Below are 27,136 nucleotides of genomic sequence, written 5' to 3'. Positions count from 1 at the left end.
CTTTAGAAACTATGATATTATATACATTGCTGTCTCTTGCATTTAAAAGTTGAACTAATTCCAAAATGGGCAAAGACTAATTGACGACCAGGACCTCTGAAATTTCACTTCCAAGGAATAAAATGAGGAAGAGAGAAAGAGGGAAAGAGGAAGAGGAGAAAAGAGACAATTTCAGAGACAGAGGCATTTTTAATGCAGTTTGGTTGACAGTGAAGGTCTTTCCAAAGCTGATAATACTCTCCAAGTTAGTTTAATTAAAAACATGATATCTGAAAAACTGAAAGAGTGACTCTAAGTCTGTTATAGATAGTAATCTATTAGTGGAATACCTCCAACATGTCCCCTGCTCTCAAAGTTACATAGGAAAGAAAACCCCACCACTTACCATTCCCATAAAGGGAAGTAACATCAGATCCTCCCACCTCAAAGGACATACACTGAGAACAAGTTTATAACACTATATCATGATACTATACTATGTACTCAGCAGTTAATGAGTCCAATCATCAAATTCTAATGAAGATACAAAGGGCTGAAATGCACAGAAAGATTGACAAAGCAGACCTTCCTCTGAGGGGTCATGGATATTATCTTAAAATATATGTATGCTACAAAAAGAAAATAGCTTCAACCCCCATGCCAGACTTAGGGGGCAGAAATGAGATCACATACATTTAATTTCTGCATTGTCCATAGTACAATTTCTTGTACATGGTATGGACTCAGTCAAAACAAATCACTTTTTAAGGTTTATTTTACAATTTTACAGTTTCATTTTACAGTTAAAATATGTGTCATTTCATTTGATTTCATTTTGTGAAATTTAGGTGACTATTAACTTTAGTGGATAGTGATTTATACAGTTTACTCTGTTTACATAGAGAATAATACAAAACTGTTGCTCCTTTCTGATTCACCATTCAAAGAACAAAACGTACCTAGGAAATATATTACATATTCATATATAGATAGATATGCCTCAATATAAAATGAATATAATATCAAGGAAAATATGAAGAAATATGAAGAAAATATGAATAGCACAATTGAAATCCCTACCAACATCTTACCAATCCTTAACAAAACTCGAGATCAAGATATATAGCAGAACATTTCCCAAATTAACAAATATGGGAAGGTTTTCAATCCTTGTATATATATTCTCCTTCATTAAAAAATAATAATAATCTTTCCTTACAAGTTACTTACTTATTTCTTTCTATCCATTCAGTTTTTGGTAACCTTCCCAAAATTTGTCTTTCATTCAAACTAACATGTATACTTTGCAATTATTGACCCTTTTCTCCCCCATTTTAATATAATTTTTTGAGAAAACAGAGAATAAAATTCCTTTCTTCTTGTTAGCAACTTTATTCCCAAGTTTAAAAAAGAATTAAAAGAAACAAATTCCTAAATGCAAATTAAGAATCCTTGTCTTCATTGATCTAGATATTTGCTTTCCTATATACCTAGAGAATGGTTATTAACTTTCATCGCCTGGGCACCTCTGGGCTTTATTATTGGCTCCCACTCCCATCTGTTCAAGGTTGCTATTCAAAGAAAATGCATTTATTAATTTTTCTTACTAAAGCTATTCCAGGCTTCTGTTCCATGAATAATATCCTCCTGTCATATGACTTTGAAATATATTCCTCTAATATATTTGCATTTCATTCTTAGTTATTTACTCAATTTGTTCTCTCTCCCCCTTAGTAACTGATTACTCCAATTTCAAGTAGATTTTTCAAAATGCTTTTTATAGGTATTTTTTTACATAACAATCAATTCCAAATAAACTCTTCCTCATATGTTCGTCATTAATAAAAAAAAGAAAAAGTTCTCAATCATTTTATACAGCAACATCACAAAACATAAATATACAACGCTCTGCATCTATAATACATTACTTCCTCAAGAAAAGGAATTAGGTTCCAAAATCAGTCCTTTGGAACCAATACAAGTCTTCCCATATTTCTCTACATTCTTTATATCTGTCATTCTTTATAATATAACAAGGTACCATAATAGTCATATATCACGATTTATTCAGCTAGTCTCCAATAAATGGGCACTTGGCCGATTTATACTTTTTTGTAAGTATAAAAAGTATAATTTTAAATTTATTTTCAACTAACATTTCACTTGTATCTCCTCATATTATAGCTCTACCACTGAGATCTTATACCTTATTCTCTAATACGTACTCTTCTGTCCTGTGACAATGGCTTTTCACTATTTTACCATTAAGACACTCCAGCTCTGGGGCTTTGAGCATTTTCTCTGGTTGTTGCCTGTGCTTATAATGCTCTCTTTCATCTCTGCTTTCTGCCTTCCCTGACCTCAAATCCCCAGCTAAAACCTCTCCTCCTGGAAGCCTTCCCCAACCCCTCTAAATGCCTGTGCCTTCCTTCTGTGAATTATATCCAGTTTATCTTGTACAAAACTTGCATGTTATCTCCCTAATTAAGTTGTCAGCTCCTTGAGGGCAGGGACTGCCTTTTGCTTTTTTTTATATTCCCAGAGTTAAAAAATGTTTAATTATTAAATAAATAGGCCCTTAATAAATATTTATTGATTGATTGGTTTGTGAGCGAGACTTTGATTTAAATCCTACGTTGATATTTATTAGTTGTGTGAACATGGGCAGTTTACTTAAATATTGTATTAGAAATGCTAGCTTTGGCAATAAGATTTGAGAAAGAGATTAAAGGAATAAGAATAGGCAATGAGAAAACCAAATTATCACTCTTTGCTGATGATATGATGGTATACTTAGAGAACCCCAGAGACTCTACTAAAAAGTTATTAGAAACAATCCACACCTTCAGCAAAGTTGCAGGATACAAAATAAACCCACATAAGTCATCGGCATTCTTATATATCACTAACAAAACCCAACAGTTAGAGTTACAAAAAGAAATTCCATTTAAAGTAACTACTGATTGTATAAAATATTTAGGAATCTATCTGCCAAGGGAAAATCAGAAACTTTATGAGCAAAACTACAAAATACTTTCCACACAAATTAAGTCTGATCTAACCAACTGGAAAAATATTAAATGCTCTTGGATTGGGCAAGCAATTATAATAAAGATGACAATAATACCTAAACTGATCTATTTATTTAGCACTATACCAATTAGACTCCCAAAAAACTATTTAGATGACCTAGAAAAAATAACAAAGTTCATATGGAAAAACAAAAGGTCAAGAATTTCAAGGGAATTAATGAAAAAAAAAAATCAAATGAAGGTGGCCTAGCTGTACCAGATCTAAAATTATATTATAAAGCAGCAGTTACTAAAACCATCTGGTATTGGCTAAGAAATAGACTAGTTGATCAATGGAATAGGTTAGGTTCAAAGGACAAAACAGCCAATAACTTTAATAATCTAGTGTTTGACAAACCCAAAGACCCCAGTTTTGGGGATAAGAATGCACTATTTGACAAAAATTGCTGGGAAAATTGGAAATTAGTATGGCAGAAACTAGGCATTGACCCACACTTAACACCATACACCAAGATAAGGTCAAAATGGGTTCATAGCTAGGCATAAAGAATGAAATTATAAATAAATTGGAAGAGCATAGGATAGTTTACCTCTCAGACCTGTGGAAGAGGGAGGAATTTATGACCAAAGAAGAACTAGAGATCACTATTGACCACAAAATAGAAAATTTTGATTATATCAAATTGAAAAGTTTTTGTACAAACAAAACAATTGCAGACAAGATTAGAAGGGAAACAATAAACTGGGAAAACATTTTTACAATCAAAGGTTCTGATAAAGGCCTCATTTCCAAAATATATAGAGAATTGATTCTAATTTATAAGAAATCAAACCATTCTCCACTCAATAAATGGTCAAAGGATATGAACAGACAATTCTCAGACGAAGAAATTGAAACTATTTATAGACATATGAAAATATGCTCCAAATCATTATTAATCAGAGAAATGCAAATTAGACAACTCTGAGATACCACTATACATTTGTCAGATTGGCTAAAGTGACAGGGAAAGATAATGTGGAATGTTGGAGGGGATGTGGGAAAACAGGAACACTGATACATTGTTGGTGGAACACATCCAGCCATTCTGGAGAGCAATTTGGAACTATGCTCAAAAAGTTATCAAACTGTGCATACCCTTGGATCCAGCAGTGTTTCTATTGGGCTTACACCCCAAAGAGATACTAAAGAAGGGAAAGGAACCTGTATGTGCCAAAATGTTTGTGGCAGCCCTGTTTGTAGTGGCTAGAAGCTGGAAAATGAATGGATGCCCATCAATTGGAGAATGGTTGAGTAAATTGTGGGATATGAACGTTATGGAATATTATTGTTCTGTAAGGAATGACCAGCAGGATGAATACAGAGAGGACTGGCGAGACTTACGTGAACTGATGCTAAGTGAAATGAGCAGAACCAGGAGATCATTATATACATCAACAACAATACTATTTGAGGATGTATTCTGATGGAAGTGGATCTCTTTGTTAAATAGAGCTAATTCAGTTTCAATTGATCAAGGATGGAGCAGCTACTCCCAAAGAAAGAACACTGGGAAATGAATATAAACTGCTTGCATTTTTGTTTTTCTTCCCGGGTTATTTATACCTTCTGAATCCAATTCTCCCTGTGCAACAAGAAAACTGTTCGGTTCTACACACATATATTGTATCTAGGATATACTGTAACCTATTCAACATGTAAAGGACTGCTTGCCATCTGGGGGAGGGGGTGGAAGGAGGGAGGGGAAAAATTGGAACAGAAGTGAGTGCAAGGAATAATGCTGTAAAAAATTACCCTGGCATGGGTTCTATCAATAAAAAGTTATTTTTTAAAAAAAGTTGTTTTTTATATGTAATTGAAAAAAGATTTAAAAAATTTTTAAAACATGTCTAATAAATTTCCAGGTCATAATGTATAAAGTCACTTAACTGGATATGCAAGATTAGGAATCAGCAGAAAGACTGGAGCAAGATAGGGAAGAATTGAGAATCATTAGCATAGAAATGGTAACTAAATCCATGGAAGCTGCGAAGATAACCAAGTAGTACAAAGCGCAAAGAAAAGAGGGCTCAGGAGAGAATCCTGAGGGTCACTTAAGACTCTCTAAGGCACATGAAACTTGGGTTTTATGACATGTTGTTTCTATGGAATAAGGACAGAGGCAAGGTGTAAGGGAAAGAAAACTATCTGCAGTCTAAAGACCCAAATCTGAATATTGATATTGCTATCTCTTCCCTATGTAACCTAAGTCATTTCACTCATTTGGACTTCACTTTCCTCATCTGCAATATATGAAAAGTGAGCTAAGTAATCTTAAAATCACTTCCAACTCTATTACATGATTCTATAAGGTACCTATCTCTTTCTTCCCATTAGATTTCTTGAGTTCTATCAGGTAAGCCAGGAATTTTGCCTTACTTCATTAACTTAAATTCTTATTAAATTCAACAGTTCCTAGCACAGTGCTTGAATGAATTAGGCACAATAAATGTTGGATGAATGTATTAGTTTAACATGGCATAAACAATCATCAAACAAAATGGCAAAGAGAGACATTAAGGGGAAGCAAAACAAGTGACAGGAAGACCAAGATGGAAAACTTTATTACCAAGTGGGAAGATGAAATGAGGAAACAAGTTCAAAGAGTTTAAATAATTTGCAAATGGTGGGCAGTATTATTAAGACTGGAATACAAGTTTCTTGACTCCAAGGCAAAGATTCTTTCCACTATACCATTCTGCTTCTCATTAAATCTTGATCAAACAAATAAATATACAGTAATTTCAAATTCTGATAGAACTCTAAAATATTGAAGGGCTAGTATACATAACCAAAATCTATATTCATATTAAACACATAAGAACCCTATTGTTATATGGGGACCTTTATTAGATGGAATAGATATTGATTCATCCATTAGATTTTAAAGATGGAAACAATCACTGAGATGATATAATCTGAGCTTCTTATTTTATATGATCAGAAATTGAAATCTAGAATGGGTATGAAGCCTATGAAACTAGAAGGGGAGACTCTAAGTTTAAATCTAGTCTCTTGCATGTTGTATTTGCTAAATTGAACCAAAGGTTCCAGTGTTCTTTCCATTACACCATAAAACTATACTATACTTATATAACTGCATTAGTAAAAAACCCAACAAAATATGATTCATTCTTCTTTTAGTAATTTTATAAATGGATACCATTTTGCATCATTTTAACAAAAAATTGAAATCTTCCCTACCACCAACTCTTAAGAACAAGCAAAAATTGCCTCATTTGAGTTTCATTTCCCTTTACTGTCCCCAATTCACCATCTGCTTACAATAACAAGTCTAAAATATCCAAACTACTACAGCAAAATAAGTGGCCTAGAGAGTTCCTGGATGAATTACTAAATCCTAAGCAATCCTACACTTGTGATAGAATTTGTATCTTGCATTCATCTTTTACACATCTAAAGATTTTCTTTATAATTCCAACCGCCATCCTTTCAAGATTATTCCCCAAGAACTTTTTGTGTTTTCAAAACAGAAATTTTAAAAGAGAACTGAAATTATTAAGGGAACAGGGTACAACAACAAAAAAAGGAGACTTCCTCTTTTGATCAAAAAAGATCTACTAATCTAACTTTTCAACATAAGCAGATTATCCAGAATTTAGCATGTTTTCTTTTTTAAAAAACCATTTTTCTCCAAAAAGTAAACAATATTTTACCTGGGCTTTTTTTTTTTCCTGTCACTCTTTTGCTAATTCATCTGAATGTATCGATGTTTGTCTCTGTTCTTATATCTGACAATCCCATCAAATAAAATATGCTATAAAAACCCCATCTGACATCCTAGATAAGACCTGAGAAATAGAGAGGACTTAAACCTACCAAAAAGCTAAATATCAAAAACTGACACCAAAATAAAGATAAAATTAAGAACTTGCTCAGATAGATCAAATTTACATTTTATTGCTCTAAAATTAAAAACAAAAGTAAAAAAATCCTCTATGTACAAAAATATTTATGGTAGCTCTTTTTGTAGTGGCAAATAAAAGAAAACTAAATAAAGGCCTCTCAACTGGGGAATGGCTAAACAAATTATTGTATACAAATGTAATGGAATGTTATTATTTTATAAGAAATGAAGAAAAACAATTTTAGGAAAACTTGGGAAGACAGAAATGTTGAAGAGAAAAAAATGAGAATTGAAATTTTCTAATTTTTTATAACAATGCAAATAAACAATTTTAATATAAACAAACATAAAGTTTACCCTCAAAAATAGATCTCCAATTTATCTACCTTTTAGATTTACTACATATTACTCTCCTTCATGGTAATTACATTCTGATCAAAGTAGCCTGCTAGCTATTCCCTGAAGTCAGCATTCCACCTAGTGGCCTTTGCATAGACTATCTCCTATGCCAAGAATGCATCCCTTCTTCACGTTTGGCTTTCAAAATTGTGTTTCCCTCAAAGCTCAACTCAGGAGTTACTTCGTATGTTGTCTTCCATTTTCTCTTCTTTTTCCTGACCTCTCTCACTCATAATTATTAATAATCTCTTCCTCCTTAAACTATCTTGTACATACTTATCTGTGTATAAGTTGCAACTCCCAATATGTAATCCAAGTCCTAGGAAAGCAAACTGCTTCATATCTCCGTTGTCTAGCTTAAAAGCTTGACATAGATTAATAAATATGTGTTAAGGTGCATTAGTGGACCAAGTAGATCAGCTTCTATAATTTTATGCTTTAATAAAATAAATATATAAATAAAAATAAAATAACATTTTAAACATTGCTAAACACATTTAGACTATGGAGTTCAAGAAAGAATAAAAGCTATTGGCATTTTAGAAAATAATTACAAGCACTTTCATATCTATCATCTCATCTAATGTTTACAAGAATGTATTACCTCCATCTAACAAATGACAAAACTGGAGATTCAGAACGGATGACTAATTTGGATGACTAATTTGCTCCAGCACACACAGTCAAGAGAAAGAGCTAGAACTAGAACTCTAGCCTTAATGTTTTCCATATCACAACAGTGACTTTCAGAAGCCAGCATCTAAGAAACATGCTCTTCTCATCAAACAAGGGTCCACACTCTACAATTATTTAGCCACTTCTTTTTAGTCTGGCATTCAAAGCTCTTTAAAAATAAATAATATTTTTAAATTTTTTAATATTTAAAATTTTTAAATTTTTATTTTAATTTTTAATTATTAAAATATTTTTTAAAAATAAAAATAAACTTGAATATGGTTCTAAACTATAGTACTTAAAATACATTTCATCAGGGTCAAAAATCATTTCTTTGATATGTTCTTAACATTATTAATGTTAATAAATAATTAATTTTAATATGACCCTTGACAATGATGTCAAGGTTTTAAATTGTGGCTAATAATGAATAACCATAAACAATATGAAATAAAAGGACATTCCATTCTCAGGAGTTGATAAGATGATACTCCATTTTAGCACTGTTTTTATTTTCTCAAATTGTTTCCTATTCTCCTTTCAGCAAAACTGAAAAGGCTTTGTTTTTCCAACCCAGTCTCTGCTGAGTGATCCTATATGAAGAAATATCTTGTGTAAACAATCACAATGTTCCAACTTCTGCTCTCCTCACAATAGCTATAGAATATCCTCTACTTATCTTGTATAAGATTTTCCTAAAATCAATTTTTCTTTTAATGATTAATACAATTTCAGGACCTATCTTATCTCAGCAATTGCATCTATCTCTTGGTAAAAGTTAAAGCAGATGATATGCCTCATCGATGAGAATTTACCAAGGAAAATCCAGTCATACCGTGAAATCTCTGGGTCTTTAGTAATAGAAAACTCCTAATTATTTTATCTCCTTGGTTGAATCAAAATCATCTGTGACTATTATTCCAAAGACATGTGCCTTTAAAAACTACTTTTTCTTTAAGTATGTCACCTACTTTTTTAGTGATAACAACAATGCTACATAAGAGAAAGAATGAACAAAGTCATGGAATAGTATCACTGAATTATGAAGAGGTAACCTTATATTTCACCAGCAAATAAATAATTCTGAGAGTAATCAAATCATTCATTGGTGAAGGCTCAACTCAACACAAAAGTCCTCCACTTCTAGAGACATGGCTTGAATACTAACAATTTTCCAAATTATGACAAATTGGGTGAAATTGAGCTGGTCCTTAAAGAATATGGGGCAATATACTTGCCTAATCTATTCCAAAAGGCTTTAAAGGAGATAGGATGTATATCTCTTAGATAAATGCTTCACCACTCCACAAAAGCCAAATATGACATGTCCTAATTCTTGATGTCTCTGGCCAAGATTTCCTTGCTGTGGAAGTTTCAAATACTCCAATAAACTGTATAATCCCACTGGAAAATGATATTTCCTCCAACAATGAAGACTGCAACCTACCTACACCTGTCCATCCTATGAGAATTGTTCATGGAATTCCAAAAATCTGACTGAAAGGGACTTGTGTTTGGCATATTGGGAGTTCTCTTTTAGTCTCTTAACACTGTCGAGATAACAGTGGTGCACATGGGATGTCCTTCGTTTGTCTTATGTAACTTGTCTGTGTTTTTTCTAGTCATACTTTCCTCTGAAATCCTTTACATTATTTCTCCTGAATAATTTCTCATAAGTGATGTGATGTAACTTCTTTACACTCACAACTCCACTGCCCTTTGAGTAATAAGCAACTTTAATCTCTCAGATTCTGTAGTATACTTGTGATTTCAAATTTTACATTAGAAGAAGAATAATATGTTAAAAAAAAAAAAAGATAGTACTTTATTTCAGGGAGAAGCTTGGTATCATTAAAAGAGCTGTGCAAATTATCAAAGACAATCTAGGGGGCAAGCCAAGATGGTGGAGAGGAGACAAGACTTTACCTGAGTTATTCCCATGTCCCTCAAATTAATAGCAAATCCAGCCTCTGAAATGGTTTTGGAATGACAGAACCTACAAATATTTGGAATATAACAAATTTCTAGCAGAAAATATTTTGGAAGAACTTCAGAAAAGGTATGTTTTAATCAGGCAGGGCCTGGGCACAGGCACAGCACAGTGACCTGGGGAATCTATGGGGAGGAATCTACTACAGCAATGTTGGCTACTCTACGCTGGTTGCAAGCCAGTAGATCAGCAGACTAGTTATAATACATCCAACACAAACACAAAAGGCAAATAGTGAGCCCCTAACTACCAGAGTTCCACTAGACCTGGCCACACCCACCCAGCAGTAGAAATTAGTGCTGACCCAGTGCAGCCATGGTCGCCTACAGAAGAAGCGTAGACAATCTCCCCTTTGCCCTAAAAGCAGATCCCAACTTTAAAAAAAAAAAAAAAAAGAGTCAAAAATCAAAAAAGAACTCTGACCATCGATAGTTTTTATGCAGAAAAAGAACAGATGTCAAACCCTGAGGAGACTAAAAGCAGATCGTCTCCAGATGAAGCCCAATGTGAATCGGTTCCCATCTCACAAGGATCTTAGAAGAGAGTAGGAAGAAAAATGGGGAAAGGAAATGAGAACTGTGCAAGAGGATTTAGAAAAGGAAACACAGAAATTATCTGAAGAAAACTCTTTACAAAATAGATTTAGTGAAATGAAAAATGCATATAATTCCTTACAAAATAGATTTGACAAAATGGAAAAAGAAAATAAGACTTTGAAAAACAAAATTTGTGAAATGGAAAAAAAAATCCATTGAACAAAACAACTCATTTAAAAATTCAATTGATGGGCAGCTAAGAGGTTCAGTGAATAGAATACCAGCCCTGAAGTCAGGAGGATGTGAGTTCAAATCCAGCCTTAGACACTTAACACTTCCTAGCTGTGTGATCCTAAGTAAGTTACTTAGCTCCCATTGATTGCCTCAGGAAAAAAAAAAAAAAATTCAATTGGCCAAATATAAAAGGCAGCTAAAAATGGTAACTGAAGAAAACAATTCGCTAAAAATTAGAACTGAACAAATGGAAATGACTGACTCAATGAGACAGCAAAAATCAGTCAAACAAAATCAAAAAAATGGATAGAAGAAAATATAAAATACCTCATTGGAAAAACAATTGACTTGGAAAATAGCTATAGGAGAGATAATCTAAAGATTATTGAACTTCCTGAAAATCATGATGAAAAAAAAGAGCCTAGACATCATCTTTCAGAAAATCCTTAAGGAAAATTTCTTTAATGTTCTAGAACCAGAAAATAAAATAGCCATTGAAAGAATTGACCAATTACCTCCTGAAAGAGACCCCAAAATGAAAAATCCAAGGAATATCAAAATTAAATATCAGAATTATCGGATCAAGGAAAAAATATTGCAAGCAGCTGGAAACAATCCAAATATTGAGGAGCCACAATCAGGATTACCCAGGCAGCTTCCACCTTAAAAGATCAAAGGGCCTAGAATCCAATATAACAAAAGGCAGAGGAACTTGGATTGCTTCCAAGAATCAACTATTCAGCTAAGTTGAACATTATCTTTCAGGGAAGAAGATCAACATTCAATGATTCAAGTGAATTTCATTATTTCTGATTAAAAGACCAGAGGTAAACAAAAAGACAATCTAGAATCACCTGCTCCTCCTGATCAATTCTGAACTCAGGTCATGATGCTTTTGCAGAGTCAATCCCAGAGACACATCTAACTAACATGTGCAGAGTCTCACTATACCAAAAAATACATACTACTTGATATGTACAAAGTCTTAAACATAGAAATAAACAAAAAAATATTAAAGAAAGCTAAAACAGGAAAGCAAAATAAACTAAAATATGAAACAAATATGAGCTAAAATGAAAATGAAAGAAAAAGGAACTTTGGATGATTCTAATCAAAAACTTTATGGCTATTTTAGTTTTATTTTTGTTTTAAGGGCAAACTTGTTCACTGAGTGGGTTAAATACAAATACATTCCTTTATAAAGGAAATATCCTCAGCAATTGACAAAGAAACTAGATAGATTTCAATGCATAACTCATTCAATGCAACACTGGCAGAAAATGAAAAGTCAAAATTTGAATTCAGTTACAAGTACATGAATTTATAAGAGAACATGTCCTTTCTTTACCTCTATTCTAGTCCCACAGAAACTAGCTAGTAATATGGATTCTATATTGTCAAGAGTAATCTTTTCAAATCAACATTCATCTGTAAAACAAAGGAGATGAAAAATTCCTCAGGTATGTTCCAGAGCTACTATTATATGACTTACTCAGGTTTTCTATGTTCAGAACTTACTATTAAAAGTAACTGAACATCCTCTTTTCTTGATAAAAATAATAATTCACTATTATCACTTCCAATCTAGCAAATGTAATTAAAACTGTATAGAAGAGACGAAGCACTAACATTTTTAATGCTACTTTATTGAACCCTATTTGATTCATATGTCAGTCTTATCTTCCTATCTAAAATTCATATTCATTAAGTGTAGAGACCACTATTCCTATTTCTCTCATATTTTTAATGCATCACATATTAGACACAAAACAGATCCTCAATAAATATTAGTCAGTAAATTTTGGATAATAATTTTAGATCACAAACTCCTGCAGAATAAGGATTCTTCTCTGTCTCATCCTTATTTGGTGTTCATTCTTCATACTCAAAGAGGACTGGTGACATCATAATATTGGAGTCAAGATCAGTCCAATATGAGCTTGGAAGGCTCTATCATAGGTCAGGATCAAATAGTCCATATGACCATTTGGGATGGAGATGTCTCTAGATTTGTGCATCTCATGTTTCTTTACAGCTACTGCAATTCTGCTTTGCTCACCAAGCACAGCAATTTCTTTGATAAGGGATGCCACACTGGGCAGTCCTGTGCTAGTGTCACCCATGTCTCACACATGATGTTCTTCAGAGAAACCTTGAGAGTGTCTTTGTACCATATCTTCCAACCTTCATGTGAGCACTTGCCTTGTTTCCATAAAACAGTCTTGTAGGTAAGTGTATATATATGACATTTAGACTATATGATCAGTGCCTACTCTAATACTATGCCTAGAAGCTTAATAAATTTTCATTATTTACTACAGAAGATCATAAATCTATACACAATCACTTAACTATCTCCAAAACTACATTTCTGTCCACTTTTTCCTACCTGTATATTCATAATATACAATGTGTTCTATATACAATCCCTGTTCAACAGGAACTTTATTGAAAAAACACAAAATATGGCTATGAGATGAAGCAAAAGAAGACAACAGAGTCCCATAAATTTATATACTTTAGAAAAGCTTAAGTTCTAGATTTGTTACTTTCTACAGAAGTGTTATGATGAATGTGCAGTAAGTGATGTTTTATTGAGGAACTTCCTTAGTTGCTGACCATAACCATCATAAATGAATGTACTTTATCTCACCAAAAAAACAAAAAACAAAAACAAAAACAAAAAAACCCACCTACGTAGCAAAGATTTATTAATTCAAAGACTACTATTCAGAATTTGTGTTCCTTTGGACACAGATTAGGCTAAAGTTTATCTTAGCTTACTTAATTAATCATTTCTTAAAGGATAATAGAAAACTTCATAGTTATCAAGAAAAATTTAAAGTTATTTAAAACTTCAAGTACTTCAGAAGTACTTATATTTATTTATATACAATTGATATGGTAACCTAAAGTTATTCTATTTCCTATAATAGGGTTGCTAAGGCCCTCAATGTATACTAATTGTCCAAAACAGTTTATTCAAATCTTAGGATTTGAATACCTAATAAAAGACAAACAGCATTTCTTTTTAACTGTTGTATAATTAATACATTTCATTAATTCAAACTGCTTTTGAGCATAAGAAAGTTTGAATAATACTCAAGAGAAGCATTAAGTTGATGCTATTTACTTCTCTGTATCTCGGTACCTCTCTGACATAGTCAGACAAAGTCTAAAGATTGCCTTTTCATTATGAAGAATCAGACAAAGTAGATACTTGCACAAGAAAGAAGCTGCTCAGTTGGCAGAAAGTTATCTTTCTCCTAATAAGAGAAAAAAATTACCTTTCTTCTTTACCATCCTTTCCATTATTTAGTATGATTAAGTTTTTCTTCAAGATCTCCTTCAATAACTTAACATATCCATGCAGTTTTTCTGACTGTATCTAAAAATACTTCCAAAAATCTTCCCTTCTATGACAGTCCCTACTATTACTACTACTACTTAGTGAAAACAATAAGCTTTCAAACTGTTTCTAATCACAGTTGTGATTCTACCTATTTCAATTACTCCATGAGTATAAATTAGTGAGGTTTTACTGAATGAACAATAGAAGAGATCAGATTTTATGCCCTGCATAGATAAACAGCATTTAGCATATTCTGAATGTTTAATTAATATTCATTAAAGACAAGAATCATAAAAAGCATGTTGACAAACTATCAAAAATGTTTTCCCTTTTTTCTAATTTGTTATAAAGCTACCAATATATGCTTATCAGAATAAAACAAAGATAACAGCTTTGAGAATTAATTAATCTATTTTTAATTAATGCATAACAATACAGCTAGACTTTGATGAGGAAAGGAATGTGTTCTATATACAATTACTTTCAGAAATAGCTTTCAGAAATTGAACTCAGACTCTAATAGAACTACTAGATAACTTCCCACAGCCTGGTATAAAAATAAATGGTTGCATATGGATAGTTGAAGAATTTCTCAAGCGCAAGCTGTGACTAGATTCCTGCCCTGTCCTATGTAAACCACTTTGCATTTATGCTTATTTTACCAAAAACTTTGTCTCAGAAATTCTGGTGCAAATGATCTCAAGGTTGCTTCTTCTATTCCCAAGAATAAAAGGAAGAAAGAAGGAAGGGGGAAAGAGGCAGGGAAAGTTGGGGAATTATCATATTCCTCCAAAACAATATAAAGTCTTAAATTAGATGCTCTCTTATAACAAGAAACCTGGTGTAGCAAGGACTTATTCTCTATTATAAAAATCATAGACATCTAGAGGTAGATAAAATAAGATGAAAGAGCAAATATAGGATCAATCAAGAATTTAACTATGTGTTAAACAGTGGGATACAAATACAAAATTATTCTGTCATTGCATTCCACTTGCCCACATTCAATCAGTGCTACAAGTAGACTTCTTATCAGACTGAACCAAGAACATAATATGACTAAGAGTCTCCTGTAAAAAGTAAGTCCTAAAAAAATTATTTTGCTCCCTCAAATCAACTAGTACCCGCACTACCCCCACCTACTCAGAGATGCATCTCATTGCCTCATAAAAATATCACAAAAATTGGGAAAAGGGGAGAGGAAACACCTATATAATATCTTGTTATTATTGTTCATCCTTCATTTTTTAAAAAGGAGCAACAACACAATGGGGTGATGCTTTAACTTGCTTTGAAGTTGCACAAAGCTATCAGCCTTATTCTCCCTTCCTGAATCCAGTGGCAATCAAAATGACTGAAAATTGCCCAGGATGCAATGGATAACCATGGTATCTTAGATGTCTGACCAAACCCTAAGTGCTCCATAATTTCTGCTTTACTGCCTTTATGGACATTGGAACAAATTGTTCTCATTTATCCATTAACCAGAGAAAATCCTCATATGCTTTCGGTGGAGATTCCCCTAATTCACCAATGAGTTTAAGGCCTCTCGTTTATCCCCAATCTAGTTAAGCCTGTCTACCAAGACAGTTTTGCTAGAATGTAGCTGCTCTCCGTGCTGAAGATTCTTGTAGCCAGAACTGAAAATTGAATGCCAGGTAGATATCAAAGGTGATAAACAGCCTTAAAAAGGGTTCAGCAAGAGTGAAATGAGCAGAACCAGGAGATCATTATATAACTCAACAACGATACTGTTTGAGGATGTATTCTGATGGAAGTGGACCTCTTTGATAAAGAGAGCCTTAATTGATCAAAGATGGACAGAAGCAGCTACACCCAGAGAAAGAACACTGGAAATGAATATAAACTGCTTGCATTTATGTTTTTCCTCCCGGGTTATTTATACCTTCTGAATTCAATTCTCCCTGTGCAACAAGAAAACTGTTTGGTTCTGCACACATATATTGTATCTAGGATATACTGCAACCCATTCAACATGTAAAGGACTCTTGCCATTTGGGGGAAGGGGTGGAGGGAGGGAGGGGAAAAATCGGAACAGAAATGAATGCAAGGGATAATGCTGTAAAAAATTACCCTGGCATGCGTTCTATCAATAAAAAATTATTAAAAAAAAAAAAAAAGGGTTCAGCAAGCCCTCACAACAGAGGTACTAGTCCTATCTGATACCACATATGCCCTACCCATAGAATACATGCTATTATCTGAGGAACTAGTTGGGTTTTTTTGCTAAGAAAAAAAAGAGTCATCAAGGCACATAACTAAAAATACTTGTTAATCAGAGGAAGCAAAAGAAAGAAAAAAAATAAGAAAAAGGAAAAAAATGAGAAACAAGTATATAGAAATCTTTCTAAACTTTCAATTCAGTTTAAAGTAAATTAAACATTTATAATATGGAGAACACTTGGAGGACTACAAGAATAAACAAGCACTGTCACTATTCTCATGAAAAATTACTATCAAATAGAGGAAAATGGCAGTAATACAACTAACAATAAAAAATAGAAAAAATAAGTATATAAGAGAAGCACAGTGCCATGCCAGTATAAAAAATAAAAAATCATTTCTAACTATTATGAGAGAATCATAGAAAACTTCATAGAGAATGTGATAAGTGGTCTGGGTATTGAAGGGTAAATAGGATTTTAAATTAGCAAAGAAGACATTCATTATAAGGTTAAGAAATAGTGAGTTAAGGCCAGGACATGTAGTCCACTTTTAGTATAGTGTAAAGAAAGTGGTAAAGATATAACAAAAACAATTTCAGATGAGGTGGTAAAAGTTTGTACATGACCCTGAATATGGCCAAGGAGACTGGACTTTATCGAATTCAATTCAACTCAACAAACATTTCTGAAATATTTACTGTGCACAAGGTGTTAAAGATAAAAAAGACAAAAAAGAAATAGCTCCTGCCTTTAAGGAACTTCCATTCTATGGATGTATTAGGTAGACTCTAGAGAGTCACTGAAATAAATTCTTTGATTTCTAAAACTGAGAAATAAGTCAACAAGCATCTATTAAGCCTTTACCATGTGCCAAGTTTTATGATAGATAGGCAATAGTGACACAGTGCCTAATCTCAAGAACTCTGAATTCTGTCAAAATGAAAAGGTAATCTCTGTGTTTCAGTGAAGAGTAGCCAAGATAGAAGAGAAAAAAATAAAAACTACATCAAGCAGAGGCAGAATCTAAAAAACGTAAAATATATATCAGAAAGAATATGACCTGGGAGCCAGGAATCCTGTGTAATAAAAGTTCTGCCATATACTGGCTTTGTGACCTTGAACTGGACATTTTGTTTCTCTGGGCCTCAGCAACCTGATCTATAAATTGAGAGTTGGATTCAATGATGTCCCAGGCCCCTTCCAGCCTGATGCTAAATATTTAAAAGTCTGGGTATACATTCTCAACAGAAATTGGTCACAATTAACTCTCATTTCCATTATGAAATGATGGCAATTATAAGACAATGCATTTTAATTAGCAACAACACAAATATTACCATAATGCTGAGAAAGATTCCAAAATCTTGAACTATGTTGGGAAGCACAGACATGACCTGAAATACAAAATACTTTTAAACCATGGCTTCTTCCCTAGAACTGATGTAATTATAAATGACAATTTCAAATATAGTCAAAATAAGTTATACAGACTGCAGTATGGCACACATGGATAATCTTCTTTAGCAACAGAAACTTAAAAATATATCACACAAAAACGACTGCAAACTGAGGCTTTAGTTTTTAAAGACAAAATTATGAAATACCATGTTGTTCACATGCATAATATTAAAAGAAAGAAAAAATTTCCTGCCAACTGCCATGCCACATTTATGAAATAAATACATTTTACAACAATATCCTGCTGCAGGATCCTGGATTATGTTCAGAACCTAATGTGGCTTTGAGAATTCTGCATCAAGGAAATTAGGCATGGACCCACATTTAACACTATATACCAAGATAAGCTCAAAATGGGTCCATGACCTAGGCATAAAGAATGAGATTATAAATAAATTAGAGGAACATAGGATACTTTATCTCTCAGACTTGTGGAGGAGAAAGAAATTTGTGACCAAAGATGAACTAGAGACCATTACTAATTACAAAATATAAAATTTTGATTACATCAAATTAAAAAGCCTTTGTACAAACAAAACTAATGCAAACAAGATTAGAAGGGAAGCAACAAACTGGGAAAACATCTTCACAGTTAAAGGTTCTGACAAAGGCCTTATTTCCAAAATATATAGAGAACTGACTCAAATTTATAAGAAATCAAGCCATTCTCCAATTGATAAATGGTCAAAGGATATGAACAGACAATTTTCACAGGATGAAATTGAAACTATTACCACTCACATGAAAGAGTGTTCCAAATCATTATTGATCAGAGAAATGCAAATTAAGACAACTCTGAGATACCACTACACACCTGTCAGATTGGCTAAGATGACAGGAAAAAATAATGATGAATGTTGGAGGGGATGCGGGAAAACTGGGACACTGATGCATTGTTGGTGGAGTTGTGAACGAATCCAACCATTCTGGAGAGCAATCTGGAATTATGCCCAAAAAGTTATCAAATTGCGCATACCCTTTGATCCAGCAGTATTTCTACTGGGCTTATACCCCAAAGAGATACTAAAGAAGGGAAAGGGACCTGTATGCGCCAAAATGTTTGTGGCAGCCCTGTTTGTAGTGGCTAGAAACTGGAAATTGAATGGATGCCCATCAATTGGAGAATGACTGGGTAAATTGTGGTATATGAATGTTATGTAATATTATTGTTCTGTAAGAAATGACCAGCAGGATGAATACAGAGAGGCTTGGCGAGAGTTACACGAACTGATGCTAAGTGAAATGAGCAGAACCAGGAGATTATTATACACTTCGACAACGATATTGTATGAGGATGTATTCTGATGGAAGTGGATTTCTTTGACAAAGAGACCTGAGTTTCAATTGATAAATGATGGACAGAAGCAGCTACACCCAAAGAAAGAACACTGGGAAACGAATGTGAACTATCTGCATTTTTGTGTTTCTTCCCGGGTTATTTTTTACCTTCTGAATCCAATTCTCCTTGTGCAACAAGAGAACTGTTCAGTTCTGCAAACATATATCGTATCTAGGATATACTGCAACATATTTAACATATATAGGACTGCTTGCCATCTAGGGGAGGGGGTGGAGGGAGGGAGGGGAAAAATCGGAACAGAAACGAGCACAAGGGATAATGTAAAAAAATTACTCTGGCATGGATTCTGTCAATATAAAGTTATTATTAAATAAAATAAAATAAAATATATATTAAAAAAAGAGAATTCTGCATCAAGAATAAAGATGAATGAAAACATTCATTTAGCAATGAATTATTCGCTGAAGTTAAAAAATAAAGTCTTGAGATTTAAGTTATTCTCTTTCTCACTCCCTTCCATGTACCAAATACCTAGACAATATAGAATAGGAGTAAAATGTCATCCTCTGCTCAAAAGTGCATTCAGTACCTGTCTCTGTCTTGCTAGAGAATCCTGCTGCCTGTTTGATTGCTGCCGCAGTTAATGCTAATCCACGACTCCTCTTCAAGCCATGCTGTAACACAGATTCAAACTGGGCACACAGACAAGTCACTCTGCAACAGAATAAATGATTAAACAAACCATCATGTAAAAAGAATAACAAATATCATGAGAAGAGAATAACAAACACATCAGCAGCAACATCCTGATGCACTTGATTTGGACACTAGGCAGGAATGCATAACATCAATGTAGACATGGATACCAGCATACTAAGGAAACACTTGGTAATTAACTTCTGTGGGACATATCAGAAACAATTTTTTTATGTTAATTTTACTTAATACATGGGAGCACCAGAAAGTTTAACCATATCATTGTACTTATTAAAACTCAGTAACAATTCATACAATAAGGGAAATGAAATTTGTACAAGCAGGAAGAGAAGAAAAAGCCAATTTAGAAACAAATTAGTTCATGTGGGAGTGTTAATCATTTCCTATTCACGAGTTACAAATTTGGCTTTAATTCACTTCACACTTTTACAGTAACAAGTTTATATTTTCACAGACTGAATTTACAATGTACTAAGTTCTGGCTGTTTTCAGCAAAGCACTGATTCAAGACAATTCCAGTAGATTTGGGAGGGAAAATGCCATCAACATCCAGAGAGAAAACTATGCAGACTGAATATGGATTTAACTCCTTTGTTTTTTTTCTTTCTCATGTTTTTTTTTTTCTCCTTTTGGTCTGATTTTTCTTACACAACATAAAAAAATATAGAAATATGTTTAAAAGGATTGCACATGTTTAACCTGTATCAGATTGCTTGCTGTCTTGGAGAGAAAAATTTGAAACCGAAGTCTTACAGAAATGAATGCTGAAAACTATCTTTACATGTATTTGGAAAAATAAAATACTAAATTGAGGGGGGAAAAAACAACAATGTACCAAGTTAGAGATTGTATGGAAGTTTATGCCACATTCCATCTACTACTGACAAACAACAGAACTTCAAAATTCTTGTTCCTTGCTTTGTTAGGTATATGATTGATGTTTTGCCATAGATTCAGTTTTATAAGTTAATGCCAGAATTGGTAAAAATCCTCATCTAAAAATAGTTGGTAACCAGGATACAAAACTATTTAGAATAATGATGAGTGATAATGGTATGGCATTGTAATGTCCGGGCTAGCTTTCTGGAGAGCTTTGGGATCAGACTCGGTCTCAGCAGAATAATAACCAAAAGAATAATCAGGAATCAAGTCCAAAGTCTTTATTGTCTCCTTCAGTCTCCCAGTCTCCCCCATAGTGCAGGAAGGAGGAGAGCAACCACTAGGCTGATCAAAGATAGAGTGTCTGTGGCTGACTTTGTCCTCAGTTTAAATACCCTATTACAATTACATCAACTGTAGAATTATTACATCACCATACTAAGCATATGTAAACTAGATAACCATTGTCTCATCAATTCCATTCAGTAAACATCTTGATTCAAGTACACTTCTTTCAAGTTTACTTCTCCAAAGTTCCTCTACATGGCATAGTGGAAAAGGCCCTGGACTTGGAATCTGGAAAACCTGAATTTGAATCCTGCTTCACAAAGTAGGTTACTTTGAGCAAATCACTTAAACTTTCTGGATATCAGTTTCTGTAAAAAGAGAGTTGGGCTATAATGCCTTCAAGCTCTTTTCTAGCTCTAAATTTATGACCCTGTTATCACAGGGTATTAACAAAGTGAACTGGAAAAGCACAAAAATCACATTTTTCTACAAATTCCTCCAATTCTTGCTGCTCACCAATTCAGAGAATCATAAATTTAGGGCTGAAGTTTGTGAAGTCCAACTTTCTCATTTTTCAGATGAGACAATAGAAATCCAGAACTTTGTTTAAGATTATATATTTGGTAAGTCTGAGGGAGTCAAGAATTCCATGCTTGTTGATAGAAGGGCTAAGTCCACCACTTGACACAAACAACCTAATTTCCTTTCCTATACCACTTTTCCCTACATCCTTGGCTCCAGCTATGGAAAATAAACCTACTTATCCCTGATGGAGAAGAGTCCATTTCATTTTCCCCTCTATCAAGGCAAAAGGAAAAAAAAAAATGTAATAGAGCTTGGAGTCAGGAAGATCATGGTTCAAATCAGCCCTCAATAACTTATAAACTATGTGACTCTGGGCAACTAACTAAGCCTCTGTCTGCCTCAGTTTCCTCATCTGTTAATTGGAGATAATAAGAGTATCTACCTCCCAAGCTTGTTATGAGGATAAAAGGACAAGACATCTTTAAAGTGCTATTTGTCAAGTGCTATGCAAAAGCTAGCCATGATAATGCTGAGTCCTAAACTACATCCTCTCTAAACTCTTTTCTGTGTATCACTGTATATCATATTCAATTAGTCATATCTCTATTTAGATCATTGGAAACCATGAACTATATGGCTGCAGAGTTGTCTACCCAAACCATCTCACACGAATACTGAAATCCCTCTAAAAGGAACTCAAATTTTTTTGACAATTTCAGATAAGTTTAATGAAATAAAATTTTCTGGGTCTATGTTTCAAGAAAACAGAAAAAGTACAAGAGAAAGAGCACTGATTCTGAAGTCCAAGGGATTTGGTTCAATTCCCCACTTTGATGTTGACAATCTGATGTTGATTTGTAAAGGGCAGGAACTAAGTAATCCTGCAATAAGGTATTAACTCAGTGGAATAACAATTTAGCATGTGAGTTCTCTAGTTCAGTATGATTGATTTAATCTTACAACAAATAATGGTCCCCTAGTGATATAATGATGGGTTTACACTCAGTATACTCTAATGAAGTAATTGTAATAGATTACAAACTGGGACAAACTCAGCCAGAGAGACTTAAAGATAGAGACTCTCCTGGTGTCTCTCCTGCTTCCTTGAGAGAGAAGATTTGACCAGCTTATGGTGGTTCTCCAGCATTCCTCCACTGAAACCAAGACCCATTCTGGAAGGCCTTCAGAAAGCTAGCCCGCATCCAGGTGAAGGAAACCGACTATGAAGGAGCTAATAAAGACTTTGGACTTTATCCCCTACTATTCTTGTGGTGATTGTTCTGCTGAAAACAAGGCTGGTCCCGAGACCTCCAGAAAACTAACCAGAATCTTACACTGATTAATATAATATCAACAAAAGATTGATCAGAGGTATGAGATACTAAAAGCAGACCAGTGAAAATCACAGTGCAAAAGCCTCAGCAAAAAAGCAATGAAGGCCTGAATGGGAATGGTGGGAGTGGGAATGGGGAAAAAATGAAAGCAAAATTTTAAGGTATATTGTTGCTTCAAATCCAAGCAATTGTCTATAAGTAGTTGCAGATGGTAACAACTATAACTTGCTATTAAAGCTAGCCAGAAAGCCAGATGAGATTATGGCTCATGACCATGCAGCTAGCAAATAAACTTTGTCCTAGAGACAAATCACTTTGGGAGAACTAAAAACTCATAGGTGCTGAAGCGGAATTGCCCCTGGAATCCCAGAATAACCCAACACTCAATAACCCAAGAAAGCAACAGGACTAACCCAAATATTCCCTATAGAAGTGCACTAAAGCCTAGTCCAAACATAAACTCTGAAGTCAGAAAGGAGAATGGAAAAATGAGAGGAAAAAAAGAAAAGAAACATACTATAACAAACTAGGTTTGCTCAAAACATAAAACTAGAAGACAATAATTCCCAACATCTGGAAACAAAGCCTCAAAGAAAATTTGAAACTTTGCACAAAAAGTATATAAAACCTTGACCAAGCATTAAATTTCCTGAAAATTAGAATGGACCAAATAGGACACAATGGTTCCATAAAACAATATGAAATATAAAAACAAAATCAAAATACTGAAAAAAAGAGAATAAAAAGTAAGTCATCACATAGAAAAAAGAAATGACCAGAAAAGTAGATCTAGGAGAGGAAAATCACTGGACTGAGGTGGGGAGAGGGGGAGAATCATTGGAATATCTGAAAGCCACGACCAAAATAAAGGATCTAGATATCATATTTTAAGAAATTTTCAAAGAAAACTGTCAATTAGAACCAGAGTGCAAAGTAAAAACAGAAGACATGAGCCACCACTTGCTGAAAGAAACCCAATTAAAATTTAAGACAACACTAAACACAGAAACAGAGGTAATCTGTACATAGTATATTTAATCTTAAAATAAAAGTTAAATAAAAGGTCTGAAAGGAGTTCTTATCTTTAAAAAATGGAAAGAAAAGGAAAAGATAAGGGGATGAGGGAAAGCAGAAAAGAAGATTAAGAAAAATTCTTACATATTTGGAGTATATAAACAGAAATCTATACAAACAATAAGAAAGGGGAATAACAACTAATATTTAAACTTCACTCATCTCATCTTAACTTCTTAGAGGAGGAAAGAATGCATACCCCTCCCTATATACATATATAATGACACAAAATTGGGAAATTAGGGAATAGATAGTGTCAATAGTTAGTAAGCTCCCTAAAGTCAATTATGTCTTTGTATCTTGGATGCTCGGCATCTATTAAGTATGTGATAAATGTTTATGGGGAGGAAGGAAGAATATAAAGGATATGATTGAAAAGAAAGCTAGAAAGAGTTGCATAATTGACTCAGACTAAAATGAAGAGAAAAATTTATACAATGACAATCCTTTACAGATAAACAACTTTGAAACACCCAGAAATGCCGATCAGCATACTACCAGGATGCCAGAGGACTCGTGATGAAACATTCTATCCAACTCCTAACAGAAACATGAAGAACTCAGTGCAGTATGAAACATATTTTAGATATTAGCTAATAAAGAAATTTGTTTTACTTAACTAAATATGTTTGTAACAGGGTTCTATTTTGTTTTTGTTTTTTTCTTTTTCAACTTGAGATGAGAATAGGTGAGGGGAGGAAAGGTAAATTTTTTTATTTTAAATTTATTTTAATTTAAAACTACATTAAAATTAAATTAGATTAAAATAATTTTTGAACTGTTTTAACTTTCTTACATGTCTTGCAAGGAAACAATTTCACATTTCATTAAGACAAAAGACACAAAATATACCTATTAATTAATAACAATCATAGGCAGCTTAAAAATTATCTAAGACAAATTTCTCCTAAATTCCAAGATCTCAGATGAACATTCAAATCATTTAAACATAAATGTGGACTGGTTTGTTGAGCCATAGCTGAAAAACTTGTTATAATTTGCTGTCTAGTTGAATAAATAGGACTGAAAATGAGTAGGATAAATTTATAAAACTATAAGTCATTCTTCAATAGATAAATAGTTAAAGGATATGAACAGGCAACTTTCAGAAGAAATCAAAGCAATCTAAAGTCATAAAAAAATGCTGCAAGTCATTATTGATTAGAAAAATATAAATTAAAACAATTCTGAGGTACAATCTGATACCTATCAAATTGGCTAATATGACAGAAAAAGAAAATGACAAATGTTGGAGACATTAGTTGAAATATTAATTCGCTGTTAGTAGACTTGTAAATTGATCCAACCTTTCTGAAAAACAATTTGGAACTCTGTCCAAAGAGTTCTATAAAACTGTGCATACAAAGCTTCTGAAACCCAACAATACCATTACTAAGGTATTCCAAATCACTAGTAAGCGTATTCCAAAGAGATCAATATAAAAGGAAAATGTGTACAAATGTCTACCAATATGTACAAAAATATTTATAATACCTCCTTTTGTAGTGGCAAAGAATCGAACATTTAAGGGATGTCCAACAATTGGTGATTGGCTGAACAAGTTGTGGTATATGATTCTAATGGAAGGCTACTGCACTACAAGAAAAGACAAGCAGAATGGTTTCAGAAAAATATGGGAGGTTCTATATGAACTGATACAAAGTGAAGTGAGCAGAACCAGAACAACAGTATACACAGTAACAACAATATTATAACTACAATATATCAACTGTGAACATGACAGTTCCAAAGGGCTTGAGAATGAAAATGTCATCCACCTTTAGAGAAAGAAATGATGAAGTATGAACGAAAATTGAAGCATATCTTTTTTTACTTTATTTTTCTTGGGGTTTTTTGGTCTGTGTTTTATGAGCATTTTGTTCAGACTTTTTTTTTGTCCTATTACCCTCATAATTAGTAGTTTTTAAGTCTAACACTTGTTTTCAAATTTTTAATAATCACTTCTCTAGGTTAAGGTTAAAACTGTCCACAAACTTAGTATCTCTGCAAAGAGCATTGACAACCAGCTTATTTTGAGGACTCAGCAAATATTTGTTTTAATGAGCCCTATCCTAGATTGCTTGGTCTACTTAATTGCAAGGAATGTTATACTTTTTACAGCAATTGTTAAAAAGCAAACACTGTTTTAGCAAAAAGTTAACAAAAGCACTGTTTTCCCAGGTTGTAACCAGATAACCTAAATTAACTTTGTAAGGTCATATCAAAAGATCATTTAACATAGCATAGCTTTCAGAAGGCCTGTTTGAGAAAAGCAAGTGCATAAGTTAAATACGATATAAAAATGGGCCAGATTTTCCTTACTCAAGTAATTCTATAATCATCTGATACTCTCATAAGAATGATTACTCTTGCAAGAGTCAATTGAGTCACAATATATCACAAAAGAAGAGATGTGTGCATTTTTAAAAGCATTACTATATAACAGATTTTACAAGAGGTTTGTTTGAAATAGGTCACTCTATAAAGTCTTGGATTAATTATTTAACTCTTAAGAATTAGAATAGTAAGTTAGCTTAATCTTCAGGTTATACATAGAATTTTTAAGTGTTCTTTTCTTTATCACAATAATTGACTACGAAAAACTTTGGGAATTTAAAACTAAAAGTGTAAAAGAATGGACATCCCTAAAGAAATTTTTTGTATATAAATAATACCGCTTGTAACAATTTTCCTACACTGTGCACACTATGGACAAAGAAAATGACAGAATTCTTCCAACAGAAATTAGGATGATCAATCTAAAGATTGATCCAGGAGAAAGAGATAAAGTAAATGGAAAGCGGAGAAAGGTAGACAATATGGCGAAAGAAAGAAAGAAAGAAAGAAAGAAAGAAAGAAAGAAAGAAAGAAAGAAAGAAAGAAAGAAAGAAAGAAAGAAAGAAAGAAAGAAAGAAAGAAAGAAAGAAAGAAAAAAAAAAAAGAAAGAAAGAAAGAAAGAAAGAAAGAAAGAAAGAAAGAAAGAAAGAAAGAAAGAAAGAAAAAGAAAGAAAGAAAGAAAGAAAGAAAGAAAGAAAAAAAAGAGAAAGAAAGAAAGAAAGAAAGAAAGAAAGAAAGAAAGAAAGAAAGAAAGAAAGAAAGAAAGAAAGAAAGAAAGAAAGAAAGGAAAGAAAGGAAAGAAAGAAGAAAGAAGAAAGAAAGAAAAGAAAAGAAAGAAAGGAAGGAAGGAAGGAAGGAAGGAAGGAAGGAAGGAAGGAAGGAAGGAAGGAAGGAAGAAAAAGAAGAGAAAAGATAAAAACTAACAATAAATGA

At 33.2% G+C, this 27,136-nt stretch overlaps 1 protein-coding gene across 2 annotated transcripts in view; it reads right to left on the bottom strand.

The window, feature by feature from the left end:
- The window catches only part of SNX29 (sorting nexin 29), a 692,162-nt gene that overhangs the window by 625,479 nt on the left and 39,547 nt on the right, over positions 1-27,136 (bottom strand). For both annotated transcript variants that reach the window (XM_051962973.1, XM_051962964.1), the window contains exon 4: positions 19,639-19,763. In XM_051962973.1, the coding sequence (XP_051818933.1) occupies positions 19,639-19,763 (125 nt within the window). The remainder of the gene's footprint in view (positions 1-19,638; positions 19,764-27,136) is intronic.

The sequence above is a fragment of the Antechinus flavipes genome, chromosome 1, assembly GCF_016432865.1.
Source record: "Antechinus flavipes isolate AdamAnt ecotype Samford, QLD, Australia chromosome 1, AdamAnt_v2, whole genome shotgun sequence".
Classification (NCBI taxonomy): domain Eukaryota; kingdom Metazoa; phylum Chordata; class Mammalia; order Dasyuromorphia; family Dasyuridae; genus Antechinus; species Antechinus flavipes.
This window is presented reverse-complemented; position numbering and strand designations above follow the sequence as displayed.